Genomic DNA, 27126 nt, shown 5'->3' with positions numbered 1-27126 from the left:
AGCTCATAGGACCTGTGGTTATCTGCAAGAGATCAAGCCAGTCAAATCTGCCACTTGGAGAGGAACTCATGAGGCTCCACCCCTTACTGAAGAACTATTGGGAGCTGATGACTACTCGGGGAGGGAGAATTATAATTCTTTGGTGGTGGGAGGACAGTGGTAACCGGTAGATAGTTCTATACCCATACGCACATGGGCAGGACTAATTGGACTTAACTAGTGCTGTACAGAAGTATCCTTTGGAGCTGGACAGATGGCTCAGCAATTAAAAGCATTGGCTGCTATCCCAGAGGGTGTGAGTTTGAGTCCCGGCACCCACATGGCAGTGTCTGTAACTCCAGTTTCAAGAGATTTGACACTCTCTTATTGCCTTCACAGGCGCCAGGCATGTATGTGATATACAGACACACATGCAAGCAAAACACCCACACACACACATACGCATAAAGTAAACTTCATTATTTTTTAAAGGACTATTCTCTGGGCCAGACTGCCAGCATCTCCGTGATTCAGCTGTGCCGGCTAGCAAGAGACCATCCCAACCACACTTGTTAACTGATAACTTTCCCTCGTGGAAGGAGGGGTGGGGAGGGTCACTGGACCCTCACTGAAGTAGCCAGCTACTCCTTCTAGTGGGTAAGTCTGCCCTACTTGCAAGTGGCTGCTGGGGGTGCTGGGAAGAACTAGGCAGGGGCTCCATCTACAGAGCTATAGGGAAGCCATCATCATCTGTATGAGGCTCAGACTTCCCAGTGTGACTGCTTTAGAGTAAGTAGCCCTTTTCTTCTGCTTACAACACTCACCCAATCTCTGTAACCCACCCTTAATAAATACATTGTTTCCCCAGGATGAACATAGACAGAATCAAACTTTGGTTCATAATTGGAACTGTATGAGGCCAAGGGTAGGTTAAATATTGCCTAGACACACCCCCTCACTGGCAGAAAATCCTCTTGACAGTTGGTCATTTGGAGAAAGAAGGGGGGAGGGCATGAAGTTGGGGAGTGGAGTGTGTACTGGGGAGAAGTGAGGGAGCGTCAGAAGAGGGGAGTGGGCGTGGCTGTGATCCTACTTTATTGTATACATGTGTCACATTCTCAAAGAATACATTTTTGAAATTGTTTAAAGAACTAACTGAGGTTTGAGCTGCCACCCAAGATACAAATGTTGTAATCTGAGTCCAGTAAAATTGTTTCTACTAAGACATTCTCCAGAGGAGCAGAACCCCATGTCTCCACAATACGATGTTTACAACATCCAGAGCACAATCCAAAATTACTCGACATGCCAAGAATCAGGAGCATGTGACCTACTTTCAAGAGAAAAGACAATGGATACCAAACCAAATGTCCCAGATGTTAGAGTAGCACGTAGGAACGTTCAAGGAACAATCATCACCATGCTCAAGGACTTGAAGGAAAATGCGCTCATGATGGACAAAAACATTAAAAATCCCAGCAGAGATACGGGGACTACAAAAGGAACCAAGTAAAAATATTACACGAGTAAAAGCATTACTCTCCAATTGCTATACACGGAGTTGTAAATTATTATTTTAAAGGACTAAGAATCTGTATGGGTTATAATCTGAGTGGGTTATAAGAATACCCTATGGCCATTTGAGCTACTGTATATGAAAGCCATTCAATCAATCAAACCGAGGAGACCCATCTCTAAATTCTTAACCACTCTATTGTACTGTTTCTCTAAAAGGTAAACAAGCACACAAACCCCTGTAGAAAGAGGAGCGCATTTAGACCTGGATACTAAGAAGAATACATGTCAAAAACTGTCTGCAGCCAAAAGTGAGCTAAAAATAAAATGCATAGTCTCAAATACGCGAACTAAAATGACTAACGAGCCAGTGCCTCACCCATGAATCCTAGTGTTGGGGAAAGTGGTAGAGGAACGAGCATCACAAGTTCAAAGCCAACCAGGGATGTACAGTTAGTTTTGTGCCAGCCCAGGATATATAGAAAGACTTATCCTAGGAAGGAAAACTAAACGATTTTGAAAGATAAAAATTTAATTCAGTAGGTATTCTATGAAAGAAATTAGGGGGAAATCAACAGGACCAAGAAAAATAGCTTCTCAAAAGGCAGGAAGTCAGGCAGACAGGAGGGAAGGAAGGATAAAAGGAAAAGAGGGCTCAGTAGTGAGAACAAATATGGGGATCAAAGTTGGAGTGCTAGCACTCAAATAACAAATTAGACATCCTGTACACCCTGATAACTCCAGGTCCAGGAGTGAGGCAAAGGCAGGGCTTGCTGGCTTCCAGTCTAGTTGAGAAAATGCAAGGCTTAGACTCAGAAAGAGGGACCCTGATTCTAAAAGAATAGGTGGGGAATGACAGAAGGTGCCTGGTATGCTCTTCTGGCCTCTACACACTCACTCACACACACTCACACACACAGACACACACATATACAGACACACACACTCACACAGACACACACACAAAGACATACATACACAGACACACACACACTCACACACATAAGCACACACATATACAGACACACACATACACACACAATGACACACACATACACACAAATACATACATATACACACACAAAGACACACACATACACACACATACACACACAAAGACACACACATACATACACACAAATACATACATATATACATACAAAGACACACACATACACACACAAAGACACACACATACATATCCACACGTATTACACACACATATATATACACACAAAGACACATACCGACACACACAAAGAAACACACACAAATATATAAAGGCATACACATATATACACACATACATACCATATACACACACATACACATGCATGCATAGGTATACCCACACACATCCATATATATGCATGAATGTGTACTAACACAGACATATGTATGTATGTTCAACACATACATGCATAAATAAATCTTTAATAATCTAAATAAATCAAATAAAAATAAATAGAGCCAGGCGTGATGGTGTATGCCTAAGGTACCAAGTGCCCTGGAAGCTGAGACAGGAGGATCAGTTGAGCCCAAGAGTACCAGACTAGCTAGGGCAATACACTGAGACTCCATTTGAATATAGAATACAGTGACAACAAATAGAAATATCAAACAATGTACATAACTTATCAATTGAAGAAATAGAAAATAAAAGGCAGTGGAGAAGAGAAAGCTAATTCCTTGCCAAGATTAGTAGGCAAGCTTCTATAGTGCTGTGAATGGACTCGATTTGCATCCATCAACATCAATAAGACTGGAAGCCATTACTGTAAATGCTAAACGTAAGCTGCCCAATATGAAACCCCACTCGGACTTTAAATACAGAAACCACAACATGCAGCTTATACTCTGTAAGAGAGCAGGATATGAAGGAGCCATCAGCATTGTCTGGTGGCTTCTTCTGGAGAACACGTCAGAGGAGAGTACGTTCACTTCTCTCTGAAACAGCTACAGCCAGACATCAACAAGGCTTAAGACAAAGTGCGAGGAGAGAGGCTCTCTGGTTTTGGTTTGGCGTGGTATCTTTGCCTAATATCCCATTGCTAAAAATAAAGTTCACTCTTTGTTTATTTCGTTAGTCTCCTACCCCCAACCAGGCTGGAAAGGACGGGAGGGGCTAGTGGGAGGAAAAACTTAAGCCTGGGCCCTTCAAGGGAACATTTCAATCTTGAGAAACAGAACCTGGGGTTCTGTTCGCTTTGTTTTGTTGGTTTACTTATGAGAAGGATGTCAGGAACAAGTGTGGCCATGGGAACCTGAGGGTCCCTGTCAGTGCTCTGTGGGAGCCCCTCCCTGTCCTGAGTCTAGAACCAGGGCATTGGAGCGCTGGTGTCTTGTCAATGAAGAGTGAGCCTGTGGATAGTCTAACCACAGTAGGTACAGAAATAGCCAATGGTTTACTAGTGTCTACTAGTACACACTGACTCGGCACTCCCATGAGCTCAGGAAAACACTGTTCAGTCGTATAAGAGGGGAAGGAAGGCCAGACAGGCTGCTGTTCCAAACTTGTCTGAGGTCTCCAAAGGAAATATGGAGGAAGGGACAAGCCAACCATGGTATCTGCACTTACACTTCTTTCTCAGCCAGGCACTGTGAGAGTGCCCTTAGCCACATCTCTCAGCAGTGGAAGTGGTACTAATCCCCCTCACTTGTACTGTTGGCCAACAACAACTGGGAGAAGTGGGCAAGACGGCCATCATCGTTTCTGTAGAGAACGGTAAATGCACGTTGTGGTAATCTCCATGTTCCAGATGTGGGAGTGGTGGTGGGGGAACAGAGGTTGGGGGGAGCTGGATTGTTTCCTGTGCCCAAATCCCAGCCCCCTACTGCCTCACAATGTAGCTGCATGAATAGATAACATTTTTTTCTGCAGGTAACTAAAAAATGATGTCACTAAGGTGGGTCCCTGAGAAGACACGCAGAAGGGAGGTGGGCATTTAAGAACTGAGGAGAAAGGCCTCTCACAGCCTCAGAAAGACTAACCAGGCCAACCCTGACCTTGGGTGAAGAAAGGTTTTAACCCCCCTCCAGTGGCCTTTTGTTATGGAAGTCCCAGCAGCCAGAGACAGAGATGGAAATTTGTTAAGTCTCACTAACTAGCTGGAACCAGAATTGAGCTTCTAGCACAAGTCTTCCTTCTGTTTCTTGTGGCATAGTAATTATTAAACATTAGAATCTGCAATGAGTGTTTGTGGAAAAACATTTTGCAAATTATATGCAAATAGGTACATAAAATACTGAGCTGGGGAAACTCAAAGTAGCAGATTTAATACCATTTTTGGCATATGTATAGTATGGAATATGTGCATATTTGCACGCGTGTGGATACATGTGAAAGAGTGTACATGTATGTCTATGCACGTGAATGGGGAGGACAGAAGTGACATAGGGTATCTTTTGCTCTCCACCTTGTACATGAGGCAGGATCTCTCACTCGAACCCAGAGCTCATCAGTACAGCTAGTCTTGCAGGCTACCAAGCCCACCCAGCCTCAGCGTGGGTGCTGGGGATCTGATCTCCACCCCTCATTCTTTCATGACAAAGGCTTTGCCTGCTGAGCCACCCCCTCCCCCGTCCCCATCCATTTCCTATTGCAGACAAGATACAGAACATAGAAGGCCACCGTTCCCAACAATGAACACCGAGCAAAGTCAGAAAATATTACTATTATTATCATTATCATTATTATTATTATTATTATTATTATTATTATTATTAAAACCTCACCAGTGAGTTAACATCTCAAAGTCAAGACTAGTGGTTTTCTGCCTCCCTAGTGCTGAGACCCTTCAACACAGTTCCTCATATCGTGGTGACCCCCACCTATAAAATTACTTTCTTTGTTGCTTCATAGCTGTAATTTTGCTACTGCCGTGAATCCTAATGCAAAAATCTGATATTTCTGAGGGTCTTAGGCGACCAGTGACAGGGTCCTTCAGTTCCCCAGGCTAAGAACCACTGGTCTAGAGGAAGTGATCTCAGAGGAGTTAGCCCTTCCCAAGTGAGCAAGGGTTAGCTGTCACTCTTCTCCCTGGTCCAGGTGGACAAGAGGACTGATCAGCTCAAGTTATTCACTGTGCAAACAGGAAGGAAGTGGTCATATATCAACTGTGGGACTGGAAAGTTGGCTTTGGCCAAGGTAGAGCACCATATAAATCTACACAACCATATGCTGGCCTAGATTGTAGTGGCCTGCAGGAGGTCAATCCAGGGACAGCAGGCAGAGTGCAGGTCCACGGTCACCTGGGAAATGGGAGCTATGCTCTCCCCAAAGCAGATGTGATGCTGATTCCATATATCTGAATGCAGTGGCGAACTGACAGTAATGCAGGCTGGCCTGCCTCAAATCCCAGTTAGTAGAAGGCCTTAGCCTTCGTGGGAGCTGCCTCTGTCTTCTGAGAACTCAGGGATTACAGAAAGATGAGCCAGGACAAGCATAACCTGAAGCCCAGCCTCCTGCTTCACCCACCAACCCTGTAGGCTCAGGCCAATGTTTGTAATTTAAGCCAGTCTGATCACCTCGGTTTATCACTAATAAATCATAGTTGAAATAAAGCCCAAGTCCTGGCCAGCTATGTATTAGCATATATATGGATGATTAGACATGCAAATTTGTATACCAATTAGCAATAAAAAATTTCTGAAAAGTTGTGCTGTCTTCTAGATACTCATCAACAATGACTTTATTACTATATGTGCACAAGACAATACTAGAAAACAATAATGGGTTCACAAAGAAATGATAACAGAACTTTGTAGACATACCTCAGGAGGTCTGTGAGGCTCCCACTCTGGAGCAGATTTATATTCTAATGAGCTCACTACTTTGCTCAAAACTGTGACAGAATTCCCCTTTTTAAAACAGCCCACTGTAAACTTGCTTTTTCCCCTTGACTCCTGCTGCCTTCATGTGACACTGATGACAATAAAGAAGTCAGGCAAGCATAGAAGAAAGACAAAACCTTGAATTTTAAAATTCAAAGAACATTTCCACATATCTGAAGTACCATCTCATCTATCCAAAATAGCCAAAGGCCTTCGTGACTGAACCCAAAATTAAAAAAAAAAAAAGTTTGCAGATTCCATATTTTCTTGCCGTATTGCAAACAAGAGTTTTATTTCATGACTGAAACAGTGTACAGAGCTCTAAAAGAGCTTTGCCTAGAAAGGAAAAGAATCAGCCTCTTAAGACCTTTACCAGGGGCCCACTAGAGTTTCCCAGAAATGCAAGCCCAATTGTACCTCTGGGCAGGTGGTTTTTCCCCCTCCCGGTGACCACTGGCTGTGTTGGTCCCTCTATTTCTATCCTGTCCCGACACGAGCTACTAGATAGGTACTGACATTCATCTCTCAAGTAGGTCCAGTGATTGGGGGTAGACCTGTTAGATTCCTCTTCACCTGGAGGAGCCAGTCAGGGCAGTCAAGTCTAGGGACCAAGCAGTAAAGGGTCAATATAGGTTCACCATAGTGAAACCTATAGCCATTTACTTCATCTAGATAGACCATGTTCCTCTGGGATTAATCTGATCAACCTATATAGAAAACTTCAAGAATGTACTTTGCTAGTGTGCCAGGAAGTTAATTTTCTCCAAGTTCTAAAGCGTAGGGTTAGAAAGCTAATCCAAGTAAGAAAAGTCTTATTAGCTAAGGCCAGTAAAAGGCCAACATCCTTCTCAACACAGCACAAGTGTGGAACGAGGATAGCATGCAAAACAAAAAGGAGCTCAAGCATGGTATACTTCTGTCTTCAGTGTCACTCCCCTGCCTCATGTGTAACCTGCAGTCACATCCAAGTGCTCCCACACCACAGAGGAAGCTGGTATAGGTCTTGGGGAAGGGAAGGAAAGGCTTCCGGGATTTCTCTGCAGCCTGCATAGCAGCAGTTAACTTAGTCTCTACCACATCTGCCCCACCCCGACTCCCCATTTTATGTCCTCCATTAATGGCTAAACAGTCTCAGAATGTGTTCCAAAATTAGCTGGGAGCACAAAAACGCAAACACAAGCACCATTTGTTATTTGCTCAGCAATTCCAGTTATTGCTCCCTCAAAGAGGATAGAAGCAGGTCATCAGATAAACATCCCATTAGCTCACTGGCAGACATTCTGGGCTGCAGGTCACAGACTGGCAGCTGATGGGTGCTCACTTGAGTGAGACGGAATAAAGCCCATCTGCCCTTCACGTCACTGTGTGGCCCTGTGTGATGGTTCTCAGCTGAGGAAATTTGCCCTCAGTGGCCCACAGTTGCAGCTTTCTGAGCATCCAGCCTGCAGGCCACGTGCATGGCAGGATAGCTATGGATCTTCTGAATGCGCTTATAGATTGACATCATATCCCAACATCAAAGGTTTGAGCATCCCTGCTCGTGGGTGGTATTTATCACCGGGCAAACGTTAGAACCACCTGGGGGACTGTTCCATGGTCAGATGCTCAGGTTATGCTCCAGACCAGCTAAAGCATGTAGATATGAGCAGTTGGCCAAGCTCTCCAGGTGATGCCAACACACCACCAGGACTGAGAAAGAGCAGAGCAGAGTCACAGCCTCTGAACCCATGTGCACAGGTCAGCTGCAGACAGCACACAAACGTGGACAAACAATTATTAGCTGTTCACTATAAAGCAGATAACGGGCGGGGGTGGGGGAGTAAATGATCCAATGAAACTGACCTATAAAGTTCATACCCATGAGTCAAAAACCCCTGAATCCCATTAAAGGGCACTTTAGTGACTATTAATGTTACACTGAGGTCTGTGTTCCCAACATTTGTTAAGGGTGTGGACAGCAATTAAGAAAAACTCTGTAATTGGGGCAGCAGTCTCTCCTTGGACTCACTCATCTGGTTCGCTGCTAACCCTCCCAGAACAGGCAGACAGCTTAAGAAGTGAAACAAACAACAAGCCTCAGGCAATGACTGAGCTGGACTGCAAAGAAACCCTGACTTATTTCCAAGGAAACTAGAACACCAAACAGAGCCCTAGTACATCTCTGTAGCAAGATAAACTCTGAACAAGGAAAGCGGACCCCAGCCAGGGAGAAGCACTACCTTTGAAGATGCAGGTTAGCCCACTTTTCCAGGGAACATTTTCAGGCACGCCGCTAGTGATACAGCACCAGGAGATACGCTTAAATACCTGACAGCCCACAGTTGTTCAAATGGAGGTGCTGAATGGACCCAAACTCCATGTCACGTTTTTAAACCCTGACACCAAAGTCACACCTCAGACAAATTAGCTCAGGATATGAGAGAACGGCTAGGGAAATGACACTGGGGGTGTGTGTATACATGCTCGTATTCAATGTGTCTACATGTGTGTATATGGGTGCATGAGTATGCATGGATGCTGGAGGGCAGTTTGGCTTAGTAAACTCCCTTACATTTTGAGACATTCTCTCACTGTGTCTGACACTTACCAATTCAGCAAGGCTAGCTGGCTGACCATGCCCAGGAATCTACCTCTCCCTGCTCCTCAGTGCTGGGGTTATAGTTGTGCACCTCCATACCCTGCTCTTTATGTGGGTTCTAGGGCTTCATGATTGTGTGCCATGAGCTTTACCAACTAAGCCATCTCCCCAGTTCCCTAAATGGCACTTTTTTCAGTGGTGGTTTTCACACCAGATCAGGTATCTAAATCCCCAGTGGCCAGACCAAGCTGTGGCCCTCTAGACACTGCAGGTCTGATAGAGGCCAGAGGTCATATAGACCGAAAAGTTCCCATATGATGCAGATGCTGCTGGTCCAGGCTTCATGGGTTGTCCAAGCAACTCTGATTACAGCTTCCAAAGCTGGGGCCTAGCATATAAAACAGCAGGAAAGCCCATAAGGGGCTCTCATCAGAGTAGGGAACATTGTAACCCAGCTATGCTGCCGACTAGGTGCTTTGTGATAGGTGTTCTGCTATCTACTTCTTCCTAATGCTTAAAACTAAGGCTCTGAGGCCAGGCATAATGGTGCACACCTTTAACCCCAGCACTCAAGAGTAAGAGGCAGATGGATCTCTGAATTCAAGGCTAGCCTGGTCTACAAACCAAGTTCCAGGCCAGCCAGGGCTACACAGAGAAACCCTGACATGGAAAAACAAAACAGAAAACTAAGGCTCCATTCCAAGGCGAGCCTGCATTCCTTGCAGAAATAAAACTTTTTTCAAAGGGCAGTTACGCATGAAATGTTAACACTAACATACGCCAAAGAAAGAGTGGCTTTGGGGACAATAGCGCGGCTTCCAAAATATCCTCAGATGCCAGTAACACTGTTTCTATTAACAACAGATGACAAATACAGCTGTGGTCCTATAAGATTCTACCACCTGGTGACACTGTAGTCATCTTAATCGAAGTGTGTAACCCTGTGATGTTCGTTCGACTAATAAAATCCTTCTCAGAATCGTGGCCCTGCCATCGCGTGACACGTGACTGTGCAAAGTGTCACACGTGTGGAGTCCTCCCTTATGACTTCAGCCCGTGTGACCCACAGAGTGTCAGCTGTGTGTGTGCTTTGCCCCAACCCCTCTGCTGTCTAGACTCACCTGTCACTACTTTGCAGTGCTGCCTGGGTCCCTCGACCTTGGTAGCTAGGCCGGAGGTAGAGGACCACTTGCGTCTGATCAGATGCTCTCTTCTGCTGAATGGGCCCCCTGAGTTGTTGAGGGGCTGGATGAACACTAGCTCCTGCTCGAGCTGGATGAGGCCAACCTGCCCAGAAAGGAGAAGACAAGACATTGGTCATCTTCGTTCACTCACGCTCATGGCCCCAGCAGTACACTGGCTGTGCTTTGGTTTGCCACATCTGGGCTCGTGCTTCCATCTACTGCTGAGCCCCACGACGGTCTCCAGCTGACGTAAAAGTATCCCACGGAGCAGTTATGTTGGGAGGTCGGATGGGTGGGTGTCTTAGAGAAGGTTCCTATTGCTGTGATAATACTCCATGGCCAAAGTCAACTTGGTAGGAAAGGGTTTATTTCACCTTACAGATCACAGCACCCACATGAGAAGCTGGGATAGGAACGGCTGGGGAGACCATGCTTGCTCAGCCCGCCTTCTTATAGAACCCAGGACCACCAGCCGGAGGGTAGCACCACCCACAGTGGGCTGGGCCCTCCCCCAATCAATCACTAATTAAGAAAACGCCCTACAGACTTGCCTACAGGGTCAATCTCACGGAACATTTTCTCGGTTGAGAGTTCCTCTTCCCAAATGACCCTAGCTTGTGTCAACTTGACAGGAAACCAGCACAGTGGGGTTGGACCTGCTATGGGATGCCAACATCACCAGTATCTATTTTCCAAGCCTGCTTTCAGAAAAGATGGCGCGAGAACACACACACACACACACACACACACACACACACACACACACACACACGTGCAGGCATTTATGCATACACACATAAAAGTGCACTGTAGTGTGCACGAGAAGGTCAAGGACAACTCTTGGGAGTCAGTTCTTTCCTTCTACCATGTTAAGCTTGTTGGTAGGCATCTTTACCCACTAGGCCATCTTGCGAGCCCTGCATCATTTAATCTCTCTCTCCATCCCTCCCTCCTCTCTCTCTTATACTCACACATATGCATGTGGATGCACACGGGCACAGAGGGGGGGAGGGGGGGAGGGAGGGAGGGAAGGAGGGAGAGAGAGAGAGAGAGAGAGAGAGAGAGAAAGAGAGAGAGAAAGAGAGAGAGAGATGCTGGGGTTGAACCTAGCCCTTGCATGAATCGTGACATGCTTGTCAAGTACTCTGAGCTATATATGAAGACCTAAAACGCACCCCCTTACAAACCCATCTGAGGGGCTGGAGAGGTGGCTTGCCTCAGCTAAGGGGCTATGAGCAGTTGCTCTTGCAGAGGACCTGGGTTTGGCTCCCAGCACCCACATGGTGGCTCACAACTGTCTGTTACCTCCCATTCCAGGGGATCTAACCCCTTTTCTGGCCTCCTTGAGTACTGTGTACCTCTGGTGCACAAACACACATGCAAACAAAACGGCTATACACATTAAATAAATCTCAGTGCTCTATTGGAGCTAGATGTGGTGGTACACACTCATAATCCCAGCTCTTGAGAGACTGAAGCAGGAGGATTAAGAGTGTGAGCCTAGTGTGGGATAAATGAGAATCTCTCTCCAAAGTGCAAAGTGGGTGTGGTGAGCCACTGTGGAAGCAGCTTTCCAACTGCTGGGCCAGAACGCTGTATTCCTAGTGGGGATGTGTCTTGTCCTTTGAGGGTATTTAAAAGGAAACACCAAGACAAAGGAACCATTCCCATGTGTAGTACTAATTATTAGGGAGTGAAGGATGACTTACGAATTTCCACCACACACTTGCAGCATTTAAGAGAAACCAAAAGAGTGTCTGATGGGTTTCGTATACTAATTTTAAAGGGTCATCTTAAAAACATTATCAGGGTGTGTAAAGAGGCCTCAGGCCTGCCTGTATTTATAAAGCGGGGTTGTCAGGCCGAGAGGAATGGTTTATGTCATCCCAAACTAGTGAATGGCTTAATTTCAAATAGCCCAAAGAACTTGAAAATGAAATTGAATGTTAAATTTCCAAGACAGTCCTGAATATTTAAAGTGAAAAATCACATTTGTAAATGAGCCTAAAGATAAATCATGGCCGTCTTAACAGCGAGTGTAAATACTTGCTACCTAATAAGACTCATGAATCGAATGAAAAACCTAAAAACTAGCATTTTTAATTTGTCAATTTTTTTTCTCTCTCTCTTTTTGAGACAGAGTCTCCCTGGCTGGTGTAGAACTCTCAGAACTCTCCAGAGTGCTGGGATTAAAAATGTGCACCAACACGCCCAGGCTAATTTGTCATTTCAGTAGTGTAAATGTTAATGGAGGGGTACGCAGAGGACTTTCCCTGGAAGCAAGGCTGACTGCCTTGAAGCAGCTGGTCCTCCCTGCCTGGGATGCCTGCTGTTGACTGACTGTCCTTCCTTATCTGAGGCTGCCAAACAAGGCAACCCCCCACACCCCCACCCCCGAGAAGCTGAACCGGCCAAGGGTGAAATATTCCATTCCGCTCTGAGCGCTGATCCTTGCAGCATTCCCTCTCCTGAGACACGCAGTTCAGGTCGGCCTGAGCCAGCACAGATCCAGATTGAGTGGACCCACTACAGGGAGCCAAGCATATACACATACATCCTCACCACCTTCCATTTCTAAAGCCATGGTAGGTAAAGAGCTTGCCACAGAAGCGTGAGAGCCAGGTATGATGCAAATGCTATGAGAGCTAGGTATGATACAATTCCAACCCTGGAGAGGAGGCAGACACAGGAGGGTGTCCCTTGGGTTCAGTAGCCAGTCAGTGTAGCCTACTTGGTGTGTTTCAGGCCAGATTGGGACCACGTCTCATAAAAAAAAATAAAATAAAAAAATAAACAAAGTATACAGTATCTAAGGACAGCCAGGACTGACCTCTGACCCCCAAAGCATGTGCACATCTCACAAAGAAAAAACTACATCGTACTGACGCAGGGGTTCAAGCCCTATGTAGCAGAATCACCTAGAAACTTTGGGTTAGTTTCAACAATGTGCCCTTCTATCAAGTCCCCCAAGAATGACAGACAGTGCTGGTCTGGTGGGCAGTTTGAGAATACTCTCCTCGGAATAACACTGCAGCTTACCTCAAGCCGGGGACCATCTTTAAGATGTGCTTTGTTGAGATAGTTAGGTTCCACATGGGAAGAGAAGATCAGATCAGCTCCTCAACAACCCGGAATCCTTCCCAACATGCAGTGTGAAGCCATACTCCCAGCTCCAAGCAGCGTTTGAGGTGCCCATTTTGTTAGAACCTTTGCCAAGACCGACTCACAGACTGTACTGTGTAAATGAGACAGTCTCAGAGTGGCACTGTGTGACCTGCAGGACAACACAGCTTCAACACCCCCGACCCCACTTGGAGGCGAAAACTCGAGTTTGCTCACTGGGATTCTCAGAGAGTGTAAAGGGGTGGGCAGCGCAGAGGCCTGAGTGCCAAATACGCCTTCTGTAATAATTGGCCCTCAACTCTGATGAAGGCTGGGTTCTTCTGGAAGTACTCTGACTGTAGGAAGCCAAAACCACTCCAGTCCCCAGCACTTCCAAAGTCAGTAACTCTTCCCATGTAGTGTGTGAAAATCACGGAGCGGTCAACCGGATGCAAGGTTTCAGAGCTAGAGATCCCGGTCTGGTGGCAAACCCTTCATACACATAGTAAAAATCTCTTACTTTAGTGAAAGGATTTTTTTCAGGGCATCTTTTGGGGGAAAGGGAATCCTGCATTCAGCTTTTCTTCTACTGGGGCAGGAAGAGAACAGGCCTGGAGGGATGGTACTTCAGGGGGCAGTTTCGTTCCTCTTGGAACCTTACCTTCGAACAGACACGACCAGGACGAGGATGTGAGAGAAATAGCTACATAAACTTTCCAGCCTGTGGGCTAGCCATGGAAACACACCCCCACCCCGGGTCTCATCATTTAGGGCATTTAGGCACTTAGCCTTCCTAAGGCTGCAACCCTTTAACACAGCTCCTCATGTAGTGGGGACCCCCAACCATAAAATTGTTTTGTTGCTACTTCATAGCTGTAATTTTGCTACCGTTATGAATCCTAATGTGTGAATCTGATATGTGACCCCTGTAAAAGAGTCATTTGGTGCCTCGCCATACAAGGGGTTAATTCTAACACTCACCCTACCTGCACAGGTCCGGTAATAAGATTCTCTGATGCCCCATGAATATGTACAATCTGTGTCAAAAGAATGCATGCCATTTGTGTCCCCCACTCACACTCTTACCCTTAAGTGGTCTCCAGCCCTCCTTATCTTTCCCTTCCCTCCACTCCTTCCCCCACCCCTCACTTCCAGCAGTCCAAGACACCATGTTATGAGACATTTTTACGATCAAATAGTCCCACTGAGGCAGGATCAGAACTATCCTTCCTGATTTTTCTCAAGTCTGCCACGTCAGTCATAGTTCCTAGAGAAACTGAATGGATTGGCCGAGATATCACTAAACTAGATATCCCATAATGCCCTTACCTGGGAGTTGCCCTCCCCAGCTACATGATGCTTAGTACATGAAGAGCCCTGACATCCAGGCCCTGCTTTGGGAGGGGATAGCCAGCTCACCAGGAAATTTGGTGAATAGCCATGGATCTATCATGCTAGCTTTTAACAGGATGTGGAGATTCAAGCCACCTCAGGGCTTGACTTTGATATCTAGAAGCACCTGGATTTGGAACTTGGGCCATCCCATGACTTGTTGGCTGTATCGCTGCAGGGTGATGCCAAGGGCTATGTAGGGATTCTCTGGCCTATGCTGTCTCTGGTCATGTCAGTGTGTGCAGGGTGGAGGTTGAAAACGCCCTCATGTTCTATGTGTGCAGGGGTTTGGCTGGTGTGCTGAGAGGTGCAGAAACTGACAGATCCTACTAAGCCAACTAGAACATGAGGCCTTCCTGACCTCCGCCCAGTACACACAGACATGAGGGCCTTCCCAACCTGAACCCTCAGTCTTGGGACCACATCTGCAAATGTGAAACTCCTGAATCCAGATTCTAGGTCTTTCTAATGCTAGCTTCCGCCTCAGAATGTGAGGCCCTTTGCTGGTCTCTCCATTTCTGTTTACCACAGTCAGATAGCTGTAAAGGACCGCAAGCTCTCTGTGAAGACTCCCTGGTGTGGCTGCCATCCTTCCCATGGTCATCTCCTCCATCAAAGGCCTGAGCATGCCATCCCAAAGGTCCCTCCTCTTGTCCCCTCCCCGACTATGTTCTCACCAAGATGCCCCAGACAACTGTTACAAAGTCCTCTGTCACCATTTGGTCCAAGAGTAAACCTGGGCCAACAGCAGCAGCAGGAGCACCCACAAAGGCCCACAAGAAGGGGTAGGGCTCAGCAGTCAGTTTAACCAGCCCAGCAGGGTCTCTGCTCAGCTCAGAGCTGAGAACCACTGTTCTATGGGAAGTTTCACATGCTGCAGATCGGTATCTGTTGTACCCTCACATCCTAACATGTCCATTCAGTTCATCTCCCGGCATCTCCTAAATAGCCCACCCTACCCTACCCAACTACCAACTCAACTTGGGAGGACCCAGCCTTGGCAGCTCTTGGCCATAACTCTTCCGTCCTAGAACATGTGATCCACTGCCTCTGCCCTGCCTGGCTTGTTTCCATCTTCCAGAATCTTCTCTCAATCCTCGGGCTCATCTTCCCCAAAGGCTGCAGCGAGCCTTCCTTCTACACACATGGGGACCATCTTCTGAGACACGGCTGTGTCACATTTGTCTCTGAGGCTCGGTGGGGCCTTCTCCAAGCGTTCTGCACATGGCAGGTGTAGAAAGGTGGTTCGTTCGATCAACTGTGCTGACTGGTTGATCCATAACTGGAAATCACCCATAGGGTTATAGGAGAAACCCGGTTTTAATGCCTTAATAAGCCAGGCTCTCCCTGAAAGATTTCACGGATAGATCTTATTCTATTCCGTCAACAGCAGGGCAAGGCCAACGTCCTTTATCCTTCAGATGGCTTCAAGTGAGGAGAGCTTCAAAAGAGTTAAGGACTCACTCACGGTCACAGTCTCAAATGCCTGGGCAGTTTTTCTCACCGTGCATTTTCATTCCTGAGCAGAAAAGTGTATATCCCCTCCCCCCGAGAAAGACCAGGCAGTGATGGTGACTGTTTCAGATATAAAGGTTGCAGAGCCATTTCCTGTCACTCACAGCTAAGGTCAGGTTATTGCTGCCATTCGGCATTCAGTGAATATGCTTTAAGAATGCAGTCAGTGGGGCTGGAGAGATGGCTCAATGGTTAAGAGCCCCGACTGCTCTTCCAGAGGACCTGAGTTCTATTCCCAGCAACCACGTGGTGGCTCACAACCATCTGTAAAGAGATCCAATGCCCTCTTCTGGTGTGTCTGAAGACAGCTACAGTGTACTTATATATAATAAATGAATAATAAAAAAAAAGAATGCAGTCAGTGCTGGGGAGCTAGCTTAGCGGGGAGATAGCGTAGCAAGCATGAAGACCTGAGTGTGATTCTCAGAACTTGTGTAAAGGGGAGGGCATGTGATCTCAGCATGCATACACATACATACATATATACATACATCATATATACATATATTCATACATATACACACAAAGATGCAAACACACATGAACAGACACACAGGTAGGCGCACATAAGAATGCAGTTAAAGAGGACTCTGGGTCATCATCCCTCCTTGAGTTTTTCTTTCTAGAAAAAAATGATGCCACTTGGCAGAATTCCAGAGAGAAATCTGAGCCCCCTCCTAAGCCATGTTCAGAACAAAGTCAGAGCCTGGCATCCTGAGAGGTTCTGGAAAGTTCTGGAAAGCTGTAGGTGGGTGAAGCTCCTGAACTCTACAATCACAAGTGCAAAGAGCACAGAGGGGAAGAGAGGTCAAAAGAGAAGAGGTCCCAGGAAAGCTGTGCGAATGATCTTTCTAGAGGAGGCCAGAGGCCTTGGAATTTTCTGGTCAGCTTCTCTGTAATTATTCCATCGTCAGTTTCAAAGTTCACAGCAATCTTTTCCCCTTCTTCCTATAGTCTTGCCTCTTTGCATCCACTCAGCTGTTGCCTTTTACAGAGACCTCAGAATGTGCCCCGTATTTCCCAGCCCATTTATGCTTTACACTACCTGTTCTTCAGTGATATGAATGCACGGTACCTGTGTCACTATAGTAATAATTTACATAATGATAATGAGGCAGCTTAGTCTCTCTGATCCTGTCTGAGTAGTTATCATACCCTAAGAATTTTGCCCGAACTAAGTCCTACCCAGTTACACTTGACTAAGAGAGTTTGCATTAGAAAACTGGGCAATCTAATAGCGGACCAACCACAGACAGCTGGATAACGCTATCTCGTAAAGTGCAAGGCCAGCGACTCAACCCTGTCTCCTGATTCCAAGGGCCATGTGACTGCCAGCTGCGCTTGCTCCTTAGATCAACACCGCCAGCCTCTCTCACCTCAGCCGCTGCTGGAGAACTCACTGGCTAGGAAGAAGTCTCAGTCTCCATCCTCTTCTATCTACACACACTTCCCCCACTGAAAACCAAAGTGTGTGCTCTCTAAAGGCTCCAAGAGAACTGCAAGAACTCTACAGGTGACTGGAAAAGGCACCTCCCATCACCCGCCCCCACCCATGGTGGGTCACAAAAATGGTGCTGTCTTTGCTAACCAGTGAGAGCAAAGGTGGTCACCAAGATAACTAACTTGGTGTCTAATTTGCATAGACATTTGCATAGGGACACTCTATTCTTCTTGGTCCTTCTGGGATGGCCTTGGAAATGCACCTGGCTACTTAAAGTTCCACAGTCAGAATGATTTTGTGTCCTCTCTGCCCCCACAGCTTCCATATAGTGTACCCCTCCCTGCAGGCCACACATCCTTGGCAAAGAGATTCAGATCTGCAGAGCTTCAGTAGACCAGTGGCAGCCTTCCTTGCCCATTCCTAACAGTCATTTCACCTACTCACTTCAGGAAAGCCATGAAGAGCCTTTCCTACAATTGACACTCTTTCTCTCCCTGGAGCTTGCCTCCCCTGCCCCCACTGCCCTGTCTATCCACAGAAGTTCAATTTGGAATTCTGCTGGTCCTCCGCACTTGCATCACTGGTGCTAGTCACAGGGGGCTTGGGGTAAATTCATTAGGAGCCATACCTTCCCCACTAGCCTAAAGCTCATTGCTTTCCGATCCCATGGTTACAGGAATCCTTCCAAAACTACGCTACATCTAAAGACTCCGCGAAATGTAAATAAAACGAGGCAGCAGAAACAGAAAACAATTAATCCTTGGGCCTGGGGTCTTTGAAGATCCAAAAAGTGCAGCTGGCATAACTCTGCCTGATAAGACAGAGAAGGGGAAACACCACAGGCCCACGCCTCTGCCTGCTGCCAACACAGGGGGAAGGGGGTGAGTTATACTCTGTGCCCTATAAACAATTGAGCAGTGCTCCATCCTGGTAATGTAGCTGCTCCCTTTAAACAGACTCCCAGCACAGACAGCACAGACAGCACAAATGCCAGGAAGACAGACAGAGCACATGCTACGCCTGCCCCTGTGAAGACACAGCCATTTGTAGACATTAGTCATGCCGAAACATACTAACGATCAAAATCCTACCCAGCATCCAGGATAGAGTAGGTTGAGCAAAGCCACACGCACATGTTTATACGCCTCCCATAGGTGCTGTCACTCAGAAAGGGCAGCATTGAGAAGATACGGCTGAGACTAGATGGCTCGTAATGTGTAAAATACTCACTTTCCGCTCCTTTCTGGGAAAAGCCTGCCAATCCCTGCTCAACATGATTCTTTCAATACAAGAAGGCTTTTGGAGTGCGCCCACCCAAAAGCTACCAAGAGCTATCTTCTGGACCATGCTCCCTACGATCCTGAGACTATCCCGGCAAACATACATGCAACTTCACGCTTCAGAGAGCTTCTACCCTTGTCAAAGGTCCTAGCACAACTATACCACCCACATGGGTGGACAACCAAGCCAAAGATGGGGTACAGGGCAATCTCAGGTAGCTTAAGGTCATAGACTTTCCTCTGTGTCTCAGGATCACCCTGTCGCTAAGAGACCAGCTCCCAGCCACACGTCCCTTCCCTCCTGCTCTCCTGCTCTCTGCCTCTGCCTACGTGTACCCGAGGAGAGTGTCCAATGTGCAGCTTGCACGAACAGGATGAATAAGACAGACCAAACAACAGCAGTGTCTCCTCAAACTGGAATTGAAAAATCCCAAGACTTAGAAGTCCACCCGCAACTGGCTGGGGTGAACTCAGTCTTGGCTGGGTTCCTTTCTCTAAGGCACAGCGCCCTCACATGGTGCCAAGGGGCAGTGCAGTCTTCCTGAAAAGTTGGCTCGGCCGCCCTGTGAGAGGAGGCTCAGCAAACACTCTGGGAGGACTTTACATCAGTGCTCTCCAGATTTCCAGCCTGGGCTCCTTCACAGATAGCTCCTCGCTGGAAACTTTACACCAAGAAGTATAAACTCTGACCTCTCCAGAAACTCACGAAACCGCAGCAAATGGGATTCAGATGTTTCTATGTACGGTACAGGGATGTGACCTAGACTTGAAACACTTTGGCAAAAAAACGGGAGAAATGATGTGGGCCTTTGAGTCCCTCCCAGAACATGATACAGCGCTGACCCGAGTCCTACAATGATCTGAGCCTCCTCGCCCACAGCCCACACCCTTTGCCCCCGTTCCACACTAACACCTACCAGGCTCCACCACAATCTGCGCCTTTGCTTTCCTTTGCCAAGGCTGCCAATGTCTCCCAGTCAAACAAAAGTAAACCATACCCTCAGATGAGACCTTAAAAATTTCCTGAAAATCAGGCTGCTCCCAGGAATTTAGATCCACAGGTCCCCCAACACTGACCCAGTACTAAGAGAGCAGGAGCGTCAAGTAATCTTGGAGCCATGGGCTTTTACTCTTCAATACTGGTTGTGTAGGTGATGATATAAAATAAGTGAAGGGGCAACTTCTCTGGCCCGGGGCAGGCTGCCAAAACACAGTATCAGAAACCACTATCCCACAGATATCTGCTGTGACAAGATATAGGAGAACAATTGGAGACATCGCATGCTCTGAGTGATGCCAGCCTCTTCGGGGGCAAACCATCTGCCAGCCACGTGCTCTCCTTGGGGGCACCCTGGAGAAGCAGAGAAGAATTTGGCTGGGCACCAACGTTAGCCAAGTGCTCAAGTGTGAGCGCAAAGAGAGCAAAACCACTCCAAACTTCCGGTGCCTCTCCGTGCACTTGTCATGGCTGTCTCAAACAAAACAGCGAGGCAAGGTCTTCAAGAAAAGAGGAGGGTTTACAACTGGGACAGGTGAGTACCCTGCAGTTCTCTCTGAGGGTGCATTCAGATAAATGCCTACTGTGGAGTAAGGAAATAAAGATACTACTGGACCTCTCTTGGTCTTACCTTTCGTCTAACGAAAGTGAGACTAATCATGGCCTGCCTGGGGTCCCCTCCTAGTATAAAAAGGCTCACGGGACAGAAGAGAGGTGCATAGATACCCCATTCCCCAGACAGAGGAAATGGACACTTTACTCCTTCCCCATAACGTGCAGAAAACATGCACACCTGTGCTGATGCTGAGAGAGTGGGAACATCAGGTTCATATTCGTTCCTCTAGGTGAGCTATAGCTAATTTCTCAATGCAACCCCACTTCGGCCAGGTTCAGCACACAACAGAAGCCAGTACAATGGCAGGGCTTCCCTTGTGTTCCCTCTGCTAGGAAGGCACAGTCAGAAAGGCCAAGTGAAGGAGATAGGGAGGGAGGTAGGTCTTCTCCCGCCCAGCCCTCCGCGGGACCACCCCAGGAGAAGTAACAGACTGGGCAAGGCAGACCCATAGGGGGCGCGGGCAATACCAGGCCGCCGGCGGCGCCACAGGCGCTGAGGGAGACGAGGGAGCCCGGGTGGCCCAGGACTTGTCCGGAGTAGAAGCACAGCTCCGCAGGGTGTCCGCTGCGCCCTGAGACACCCGCCTCCTCCACCTCGAAGCCTGGGGACAGGAAGCGCAGGTCGCGACGCAGCTGCAGGTATAGGTCTCGCCCAAAGGCCGGCAGGTGCAGCAGCAGGGCGCGCTCTCCCGGTCCCGCTCGAGGGTCGCCTGGAGATGCTCGCGGTCGCCGCCACTGCCGGAGCCCCGCTGCTCCCGGCAGCAGCTGCAGGTGCACGTCGTCGGGGCGCAGCCGCCTTGGGAGCACCACCTCCACGTCGGCCGCCGCGTCGCCGACAACTGCGGGGAGAAAGGACAGGCGTCAGCACCGGCCTGGCCACCAGGGCTGCCGGCGGCTCCGGCGCGGGTTCCCAGGGCTCCGTGGGTATCGCACAGCCGTGACCCCGCACTCCCTTCCCTCCCCGAGCCGGGCCTCTCTAAGCCGGCGAAGCCACTCGATCGCACCCGGGGTCGAGGGGGAACCAGAGGCCAGTTCTCCGGCCGCGGCCTTCGCTCTCCTCCTCCGGGGATGCTGTCAGCAGTCCACCCAGGCACCCGGGCGCCAGGATGCTTCGGGAAGGCACCGGGAAGGTGGCCGCATTAGTTAAGAACACTACCTGTGCCCGGGTCCAAACCCCACACCAGCAGCAGCAAGGACAGGACGAGAGGGGGCAGCAGGGTGCCGTCACACATGGTACTCGGGACCAGCAGCCCCCAAGACCGTAGCGGCAGAGCAGGGGCGCGTGAGGCGGCGACGCCAGCCGGAGTGAAGCCCTGCAGCCTTTGGAAAAAGTAATTAGCGCTGCGGACAAACCCAACATGGTAAATACTAAGCCCCACCTTCTCCTTGGAAAGTAGGTGGTGATTGGGCTTTTGCTTTCCTCTGCCCCGCCTTCCTTGTCCGTATTGGTTAGGGCCGGTCGAAACCAACGTGCGTAGTTAGGTTGTAAGCACTTTCTTACACGTGGTTTCTAGGCAGTAGGTAGACTGTGACACCAGGTGGCAGGCGCGAGCCAACTCGGTTGTGGGGATCCTGGAGGAGCCAGGAGGCCACCAACCTGGCCTTCAGTTTGTCCTCAGTTGGGAGATCACCTCTGAGGCTGCTATAGCTTCCCAGGAAGATAGGCCAGATCAACCAGTTACGTACAAGAAAAAAAAATTGTGTATTGAAGTGGCTCCTATTTTTGACTTGTTTAGGCTGGAAAGACCCAGACCAGTGTTTCTAGCACACCTGAGTTCATACCTGACTTCTATATCTACAGTGTGTCTCCACAGCGCACAGGCTTCTTGAAGTCTTTATATTCACAAAAGCCAGGAAGGCGTGATAACACTGCCCTGAAGACTGGGAAACCGGGGAGAAGAAAACGTAAGGAGTTTGCTTAAATTGGACAGCTCGTTTCTGTCAGAGCCAGGCCTTGAATTTGTGAGCCTGACTTTAGGTCAGGTGTATTTAGGGAGGCATGTTAGCTGAGGTTTGCACAGTAGGACACCAGAGAACTGAGTGTGGCAGACCCTGAACTTCAACGCTGGTTTTCAAGAACAGAATGAATATTCCTTTCCCCAGCAGTATCTAAGCAGATATGATGATCCCTACAGGTAATTCCATTGGCCTCTTTAAAATGTCTTACAGAAAGCAGGACTGACAGAGAAAAGGATACCACAGTGGTCACAGACGGCTCCCCATCTCACCTATTTTTGGTTTGTCTGTTTGCTTGCTTGTTTTTAAAAAGCAAAACTGTGACAGGCCCCGACTCACCCCTTCATCACAGGATCTAGGCTTCACCACAGGGTTATATGACCAGAAAGCATCCAGAGACAAGGTAAGAAGTTTGATGCCCCTGCCCTGGTAAGTTGTCTGAAGCTCTCCGCAAAGGCTTATCACAGAGTGCGCTGCCATCTAGTCTCTGATCCAGTGGCTGCCACTCACTGGTTGGCAGCTGAAGGTGACTAGGAGGCGTGGGTCAGGCTCTGCCGGTGGCTATGAGTAGGGTTTTGTCTCACTTGAGCTTTGAGAACTTAACCATGACCTCAACCATTATGGGGGAAACTAGAAGGAAAAAGACATGCTTAGCCCCATCTGCGTGTAGTCACACAGCAGCCAACTGTAGTGACAGCCGGGGACGTCTTTCCCCTGAGAGTGGTTCAGTTTCTTCTCTGTAACTCAAGGAGCTAAGCTATGCTGTCTCCCCCTGGAGGGCTAACTTCTAATCATTTAGACTATTCTTGAAAATAAAAACAAGGGCCTGAGAGATACCTGACATATCATAAGCACTTTTTTTTAAGATTTACTGAATTTATGAAGAAAAGAAGAAAAGTGATTGATCAAATCAGACGTTTCAAAGACCCCTATAACAAGGCCCCAGACATTAGCACAACGAACTCCATGGTACAAATGCCATTCAGGCTATAAAACTCAGCACCTAGACAGAACTACCTTCTAACACTAAACCAAAGGCTGTGACAACCATAGTTGTAGGAAAGGCTCTGAGTGTACTAAGCTTGCTCTTCAGCTTCTGTAGTTCTGCTTCTGGCTAACTGTTCTTGTTAACAGTATGTCAACCCGGGACATGGTTTTGTGCTTAAAAGCTCACCCCGATGAAGGCTCAGGACTGTACTGAGATCCTGAACATCCCATGTGATTTCTGGCTTGCTAATGGACTTTCTACTGGCTTAAACCCATGGCTGAGCCGTCTTCTCTGCTGACTACCCGACAACACTCCGGCTATCAAATGTGCTAAGCAAGCATCGAACCCATGCCCTCCTCAGTTCATTGTTTGTCATTCTTTCTTGTCTGGACCCGTTTCAGTTTGGCAAGTTCATGGAGGTTGGATTAAAAACAGCAACAGTGATTAGGGGCCAGATGTTAAATAGTCCTCTGTTAGTGAGAAAGCAAGGGGACATGGAAGGCCTCCGTTGTTCAAATAACCCCACTTCACTAATGTGTACGTCTGCACCCAGCACCCCAGGCGTTGCTGATGCATAGGAACACTAATAAACACTTGGCAGATGATCAGCGGCTCAGTAGTGTCTCTCCTCTTTTATGTGTGCCGCTCAAAGTCTTCTTCCACTACGAAGGATGCTTTGAAAGACACGGCTGAGCAGAGAAACCGTGACCGGCTCTCTGTAACTAGACTGTGCTTATCAAATATACTTAGTTGCTAATATCTGAACTCCACTGAGCTCCAGTGAGCAGAGAGAGGCTATTTATTGCATGCTGTATTTATCACATGCTGTATTTATCACATGCTGTTTGTTTCATGCTCTAACTACTGCAAGGAGCAACAGTGTCATCGGTGAGGAAATGAAGACATGGGAAACTGTCCGTTCATAGTGGGAAAGTAACGCTCTGGCATCTCTTTTAAAGTATCATGAAATGTCTCAAAAATTAAATATAAAGTTACCACATGGTTCAGTGTATAGGATAGAGATTGCCAGAAGCTGGAGGGAGAAAGGGGGAGGGAGGGAGGGAAGGAAGGAGAGAGGGAGAAGGAGAGGGAGAGGGAGAGAGGGAGGGAGGGAGGGAGGGAGAGGAAGAGGGAGAGGGAGAGGTGTTATTTAATAGGCATCTGTGTAGAGTGACGGTAAGGGTAAGGTTAGAAATGATAAAGGTGTTGGCTGTGCATCCTCACTTCTGCATTTGGAGCTGTGAGTCATACACTTAGGATGCTAAAATGGTGACTTCTTGGTTACAAAAATTTCACCACAATAAAATACAATACGCAAGGAATACAACCCAGTTTTTAAAAGTGCACAAGACTCCAATAGACATCCTACAAATAGAAAAATAAGATTTATAAAGACGGTCACAGTTGTTTGTCTTTGGTCATATGCAAATGAACCATAGTAAAATGACTATCGTATACCTATTAGAAAGGGTTAAAAACCGACATCACAGAAGCTGGAGAGATGGCTCAGCGGTTAAAAGCACTAACTGCTCTTCCAGAAGTCCTGAGTTCAATTCCTGGCAACCACATGGTGTTCACAACCATTTGTAATGGGATTCGATGCCCTCTTTTGGTGTGTCAGCAGTCAGCTACAGTGTACTCGTTTATATAAAATAAATAAATCTTAAAAAAAAAGAAAAGAACAGATAACGCACCAACCAAGTACTGGAGGGTGTTAATGGAACCAGAATTTACAGATACAACTGGTAAAACTGAAATAGTACAACTGCTTTAGAAAGCATTTTGACTATTTCTACTACTTTTCTGAGACCAGGTCTCGTACATATCAGCCTGGTCTCAATGCTGAGCCTGCTGTGTGGCTGAAGATGACCTTGAACTTCTGACACTCTTACACTTACTTCCTGCATGCTGGTTTGACAGGCAAGCTCATGCTTTTCAATGTGTGCTGGGCCAAACCCAGGACTTCTAGCATGATAGGCAAATACTCTACACTCCAGCCACAGCCCTTGGTAGCTTCTTTAAAAATTATCACACACCTACACCGTTATGTCCCTATTCCATGCAAACTTGTATACCCACACAAAGAATTGATGACATGCGATGTCATTGTAAAAATCCCAAACTGGAGACATCCTGGGTGTCAATCAACAGGCGAACAAACGAATAAAGTGTAGAAGGGCCATAGCCAACAGGTCACTGTGGTGCTTACAAAGAGGTAGAAGAACTGTTGATGCCTGCCACAATATAAATTAATCTCAAAGTGATTATTAAATGGAGAGAGCCACATTTAAAAAAAAAGTACAATGTATGTGGTTTTACTTACATAAAATCCCAGAGAATACAAACTAATTTGATAGTGGTGGTGCACAGAGGAAGGATGCTGAGGGGCAGAAGGAAACTTTAGGGGTATTAAGAGCGTTCATGGAAAATTGTGGCGATGTCTGAGGGGCGCTTACATGTGCCACAACAAATTGTGAACTTGAAATTCCTGCAGTCTTGTATTCCTATAAAAGAGTTTGGAAACCAGTGTTGAACCTGAAAATTCAGAAGGTTGAGATATGAATTTGATCCAATACCTTTTGTGTCATTAAAGTTCAAAGCAATAGTGTAAGGATGGCAGGTTGATGGAGCGGTGGGTACCAAATACGTAGCAGATCAGAATCCTCTCTTACAGAGCGGAAGGCAAGGGATTAAGAGAAAAAGAAATGAACAAAGGAAAGCTTTGGTACGGTTCTGTGGCTGGAACTGGCAGAAGAAGATGAAACCAGATCTGTCCAGCTAAGATCCTGGGGGACAGGGTGCCAGAGGTGGGGGCATAGAATCGGGTAAAGAAGGGGGGCCACAAGAAGAGAAGACAAATGGGTTTTGAAGATATTGCTGGCAGCTTCCCTCCCAGAGGGCTTGGCTGTGAGCCCAACTACTCTGGGGCTATCTGAGGGTGAAGTTACATGGCTATCAAATTCTCCTTCCCTGGAGCCTCCAGAAGGAAGCTTGCCAAGAATAAAAGTGGGGAAGCCCATCACTTGGACTCTCTCTTTTTTTCTTTGGGCTTGATTCCATGGTCCCCTCACCTCTGTGTTTCTCCCAGGCACCCTCACAGACAGAAGACCTGAGTGAGAACTGGGCCAAGTGTGGGCCCGGGATGAGCCCCTGGTGCTGTATGGTGCGTTTGCTAGACTACGGACGCATCCCAAAGGCAGGGCTGGAAGCTGGGCGCCATCTTTGAAGCCACTCCCTTAGAGACCTGGAACAGGTGTGCAGTGCCTCAAGTGTACAGTGTTAGCATTCCTTATGACCTTCTCTGCGGCTGAGCTGTCCCCAAACACTGTCGGGGTCCATCCCTGGGGACCAACTGAGGTGGCTGAACCCCTTCCATGCAAGCACCCACACATTCTATAGCACAAGTGCACCATCTGGGCCCCACTACAAGCCTTGTCCTTTGTGAGGCTAGTAGCTGGACTGGGTCTCCTAGTGGAAGTGAGGAGTTGTGAGGAGGCCAAATAGGACCTGAACTTGGCTAGTTCTGGGGTCATTCCAGAGGCCTCTCAAAGTCTCATCCCTTTATGTGTAGAAAAAATGATTGGTGACAAACAGCTCCCCAAGCAGGGGTCCAAGCACACAGGCAAACAGGCACTTCCCAGGGGTTTTGTGTGGACAAAGTCATGGGCACATTGCGAGACAAGAGGCTAAGACAATAAAGAACACAGAAGTTACTGGGGGAGCTAGGACGTGTTGGGTCAGGACATACAGC

General features: G+C 47.6%; 1 protein-coding gene across 5 annotated transcripts in view; it reads right to left on the bottom strand.

The window, feature by feature from the left end:
• Positions 1-21764, bottom strand: part of Adamts17 (ADAM metallopeptidase with thrombospondin type 1 motif, 17) — a 321560-nt gene extending 299796 nt beyond the window's left edge. For 4 of the 5 annotated variants that reach the window (XM_087655318.1, NM_001432137.1, XM_087655319.1 and 1 more), the window contains 3 exon segments: positions 21588-21764; positions 20900-21270; positions 10027-10192 (listed from right to left, as the gene is read on the bottom strand). In XM_087655318.1, the coding sequence (XP_087511444.1) occupies positions 10027-10192; positions 20900-21270; positions 21588-21663 (613 nt within the window). In that variant the 5' untranslated portion in view covers positions 21664-21764. 5 annotated transcript variants of the gene reach the window in all.
• Positions 21765-27126: the final 5362 nt, after the last annotated feature.

The sequence above is a fragment of the Rattus norvegicus genome, chromosome 1 (genome assembly GCF_021556685.1).
Source record: "Rattus norvegicus strain SHRSP/BbbUtx chromosome 1, alternate assembly SHRSP_T2T, whole genome shotgun sequence".
In the NCBI taxonomy this organism is placed as follows: domain Eukaryota; kingdom Metazoa; phylum Chordata; class Mammalia; order Rodentia; family Muridae; genus Rattus; species Rattus norvegicus.
Note: the sequence above shows the minus strand (reverse complement) of the source record. Positions and strands in the feature narration are given on the sequence as shown.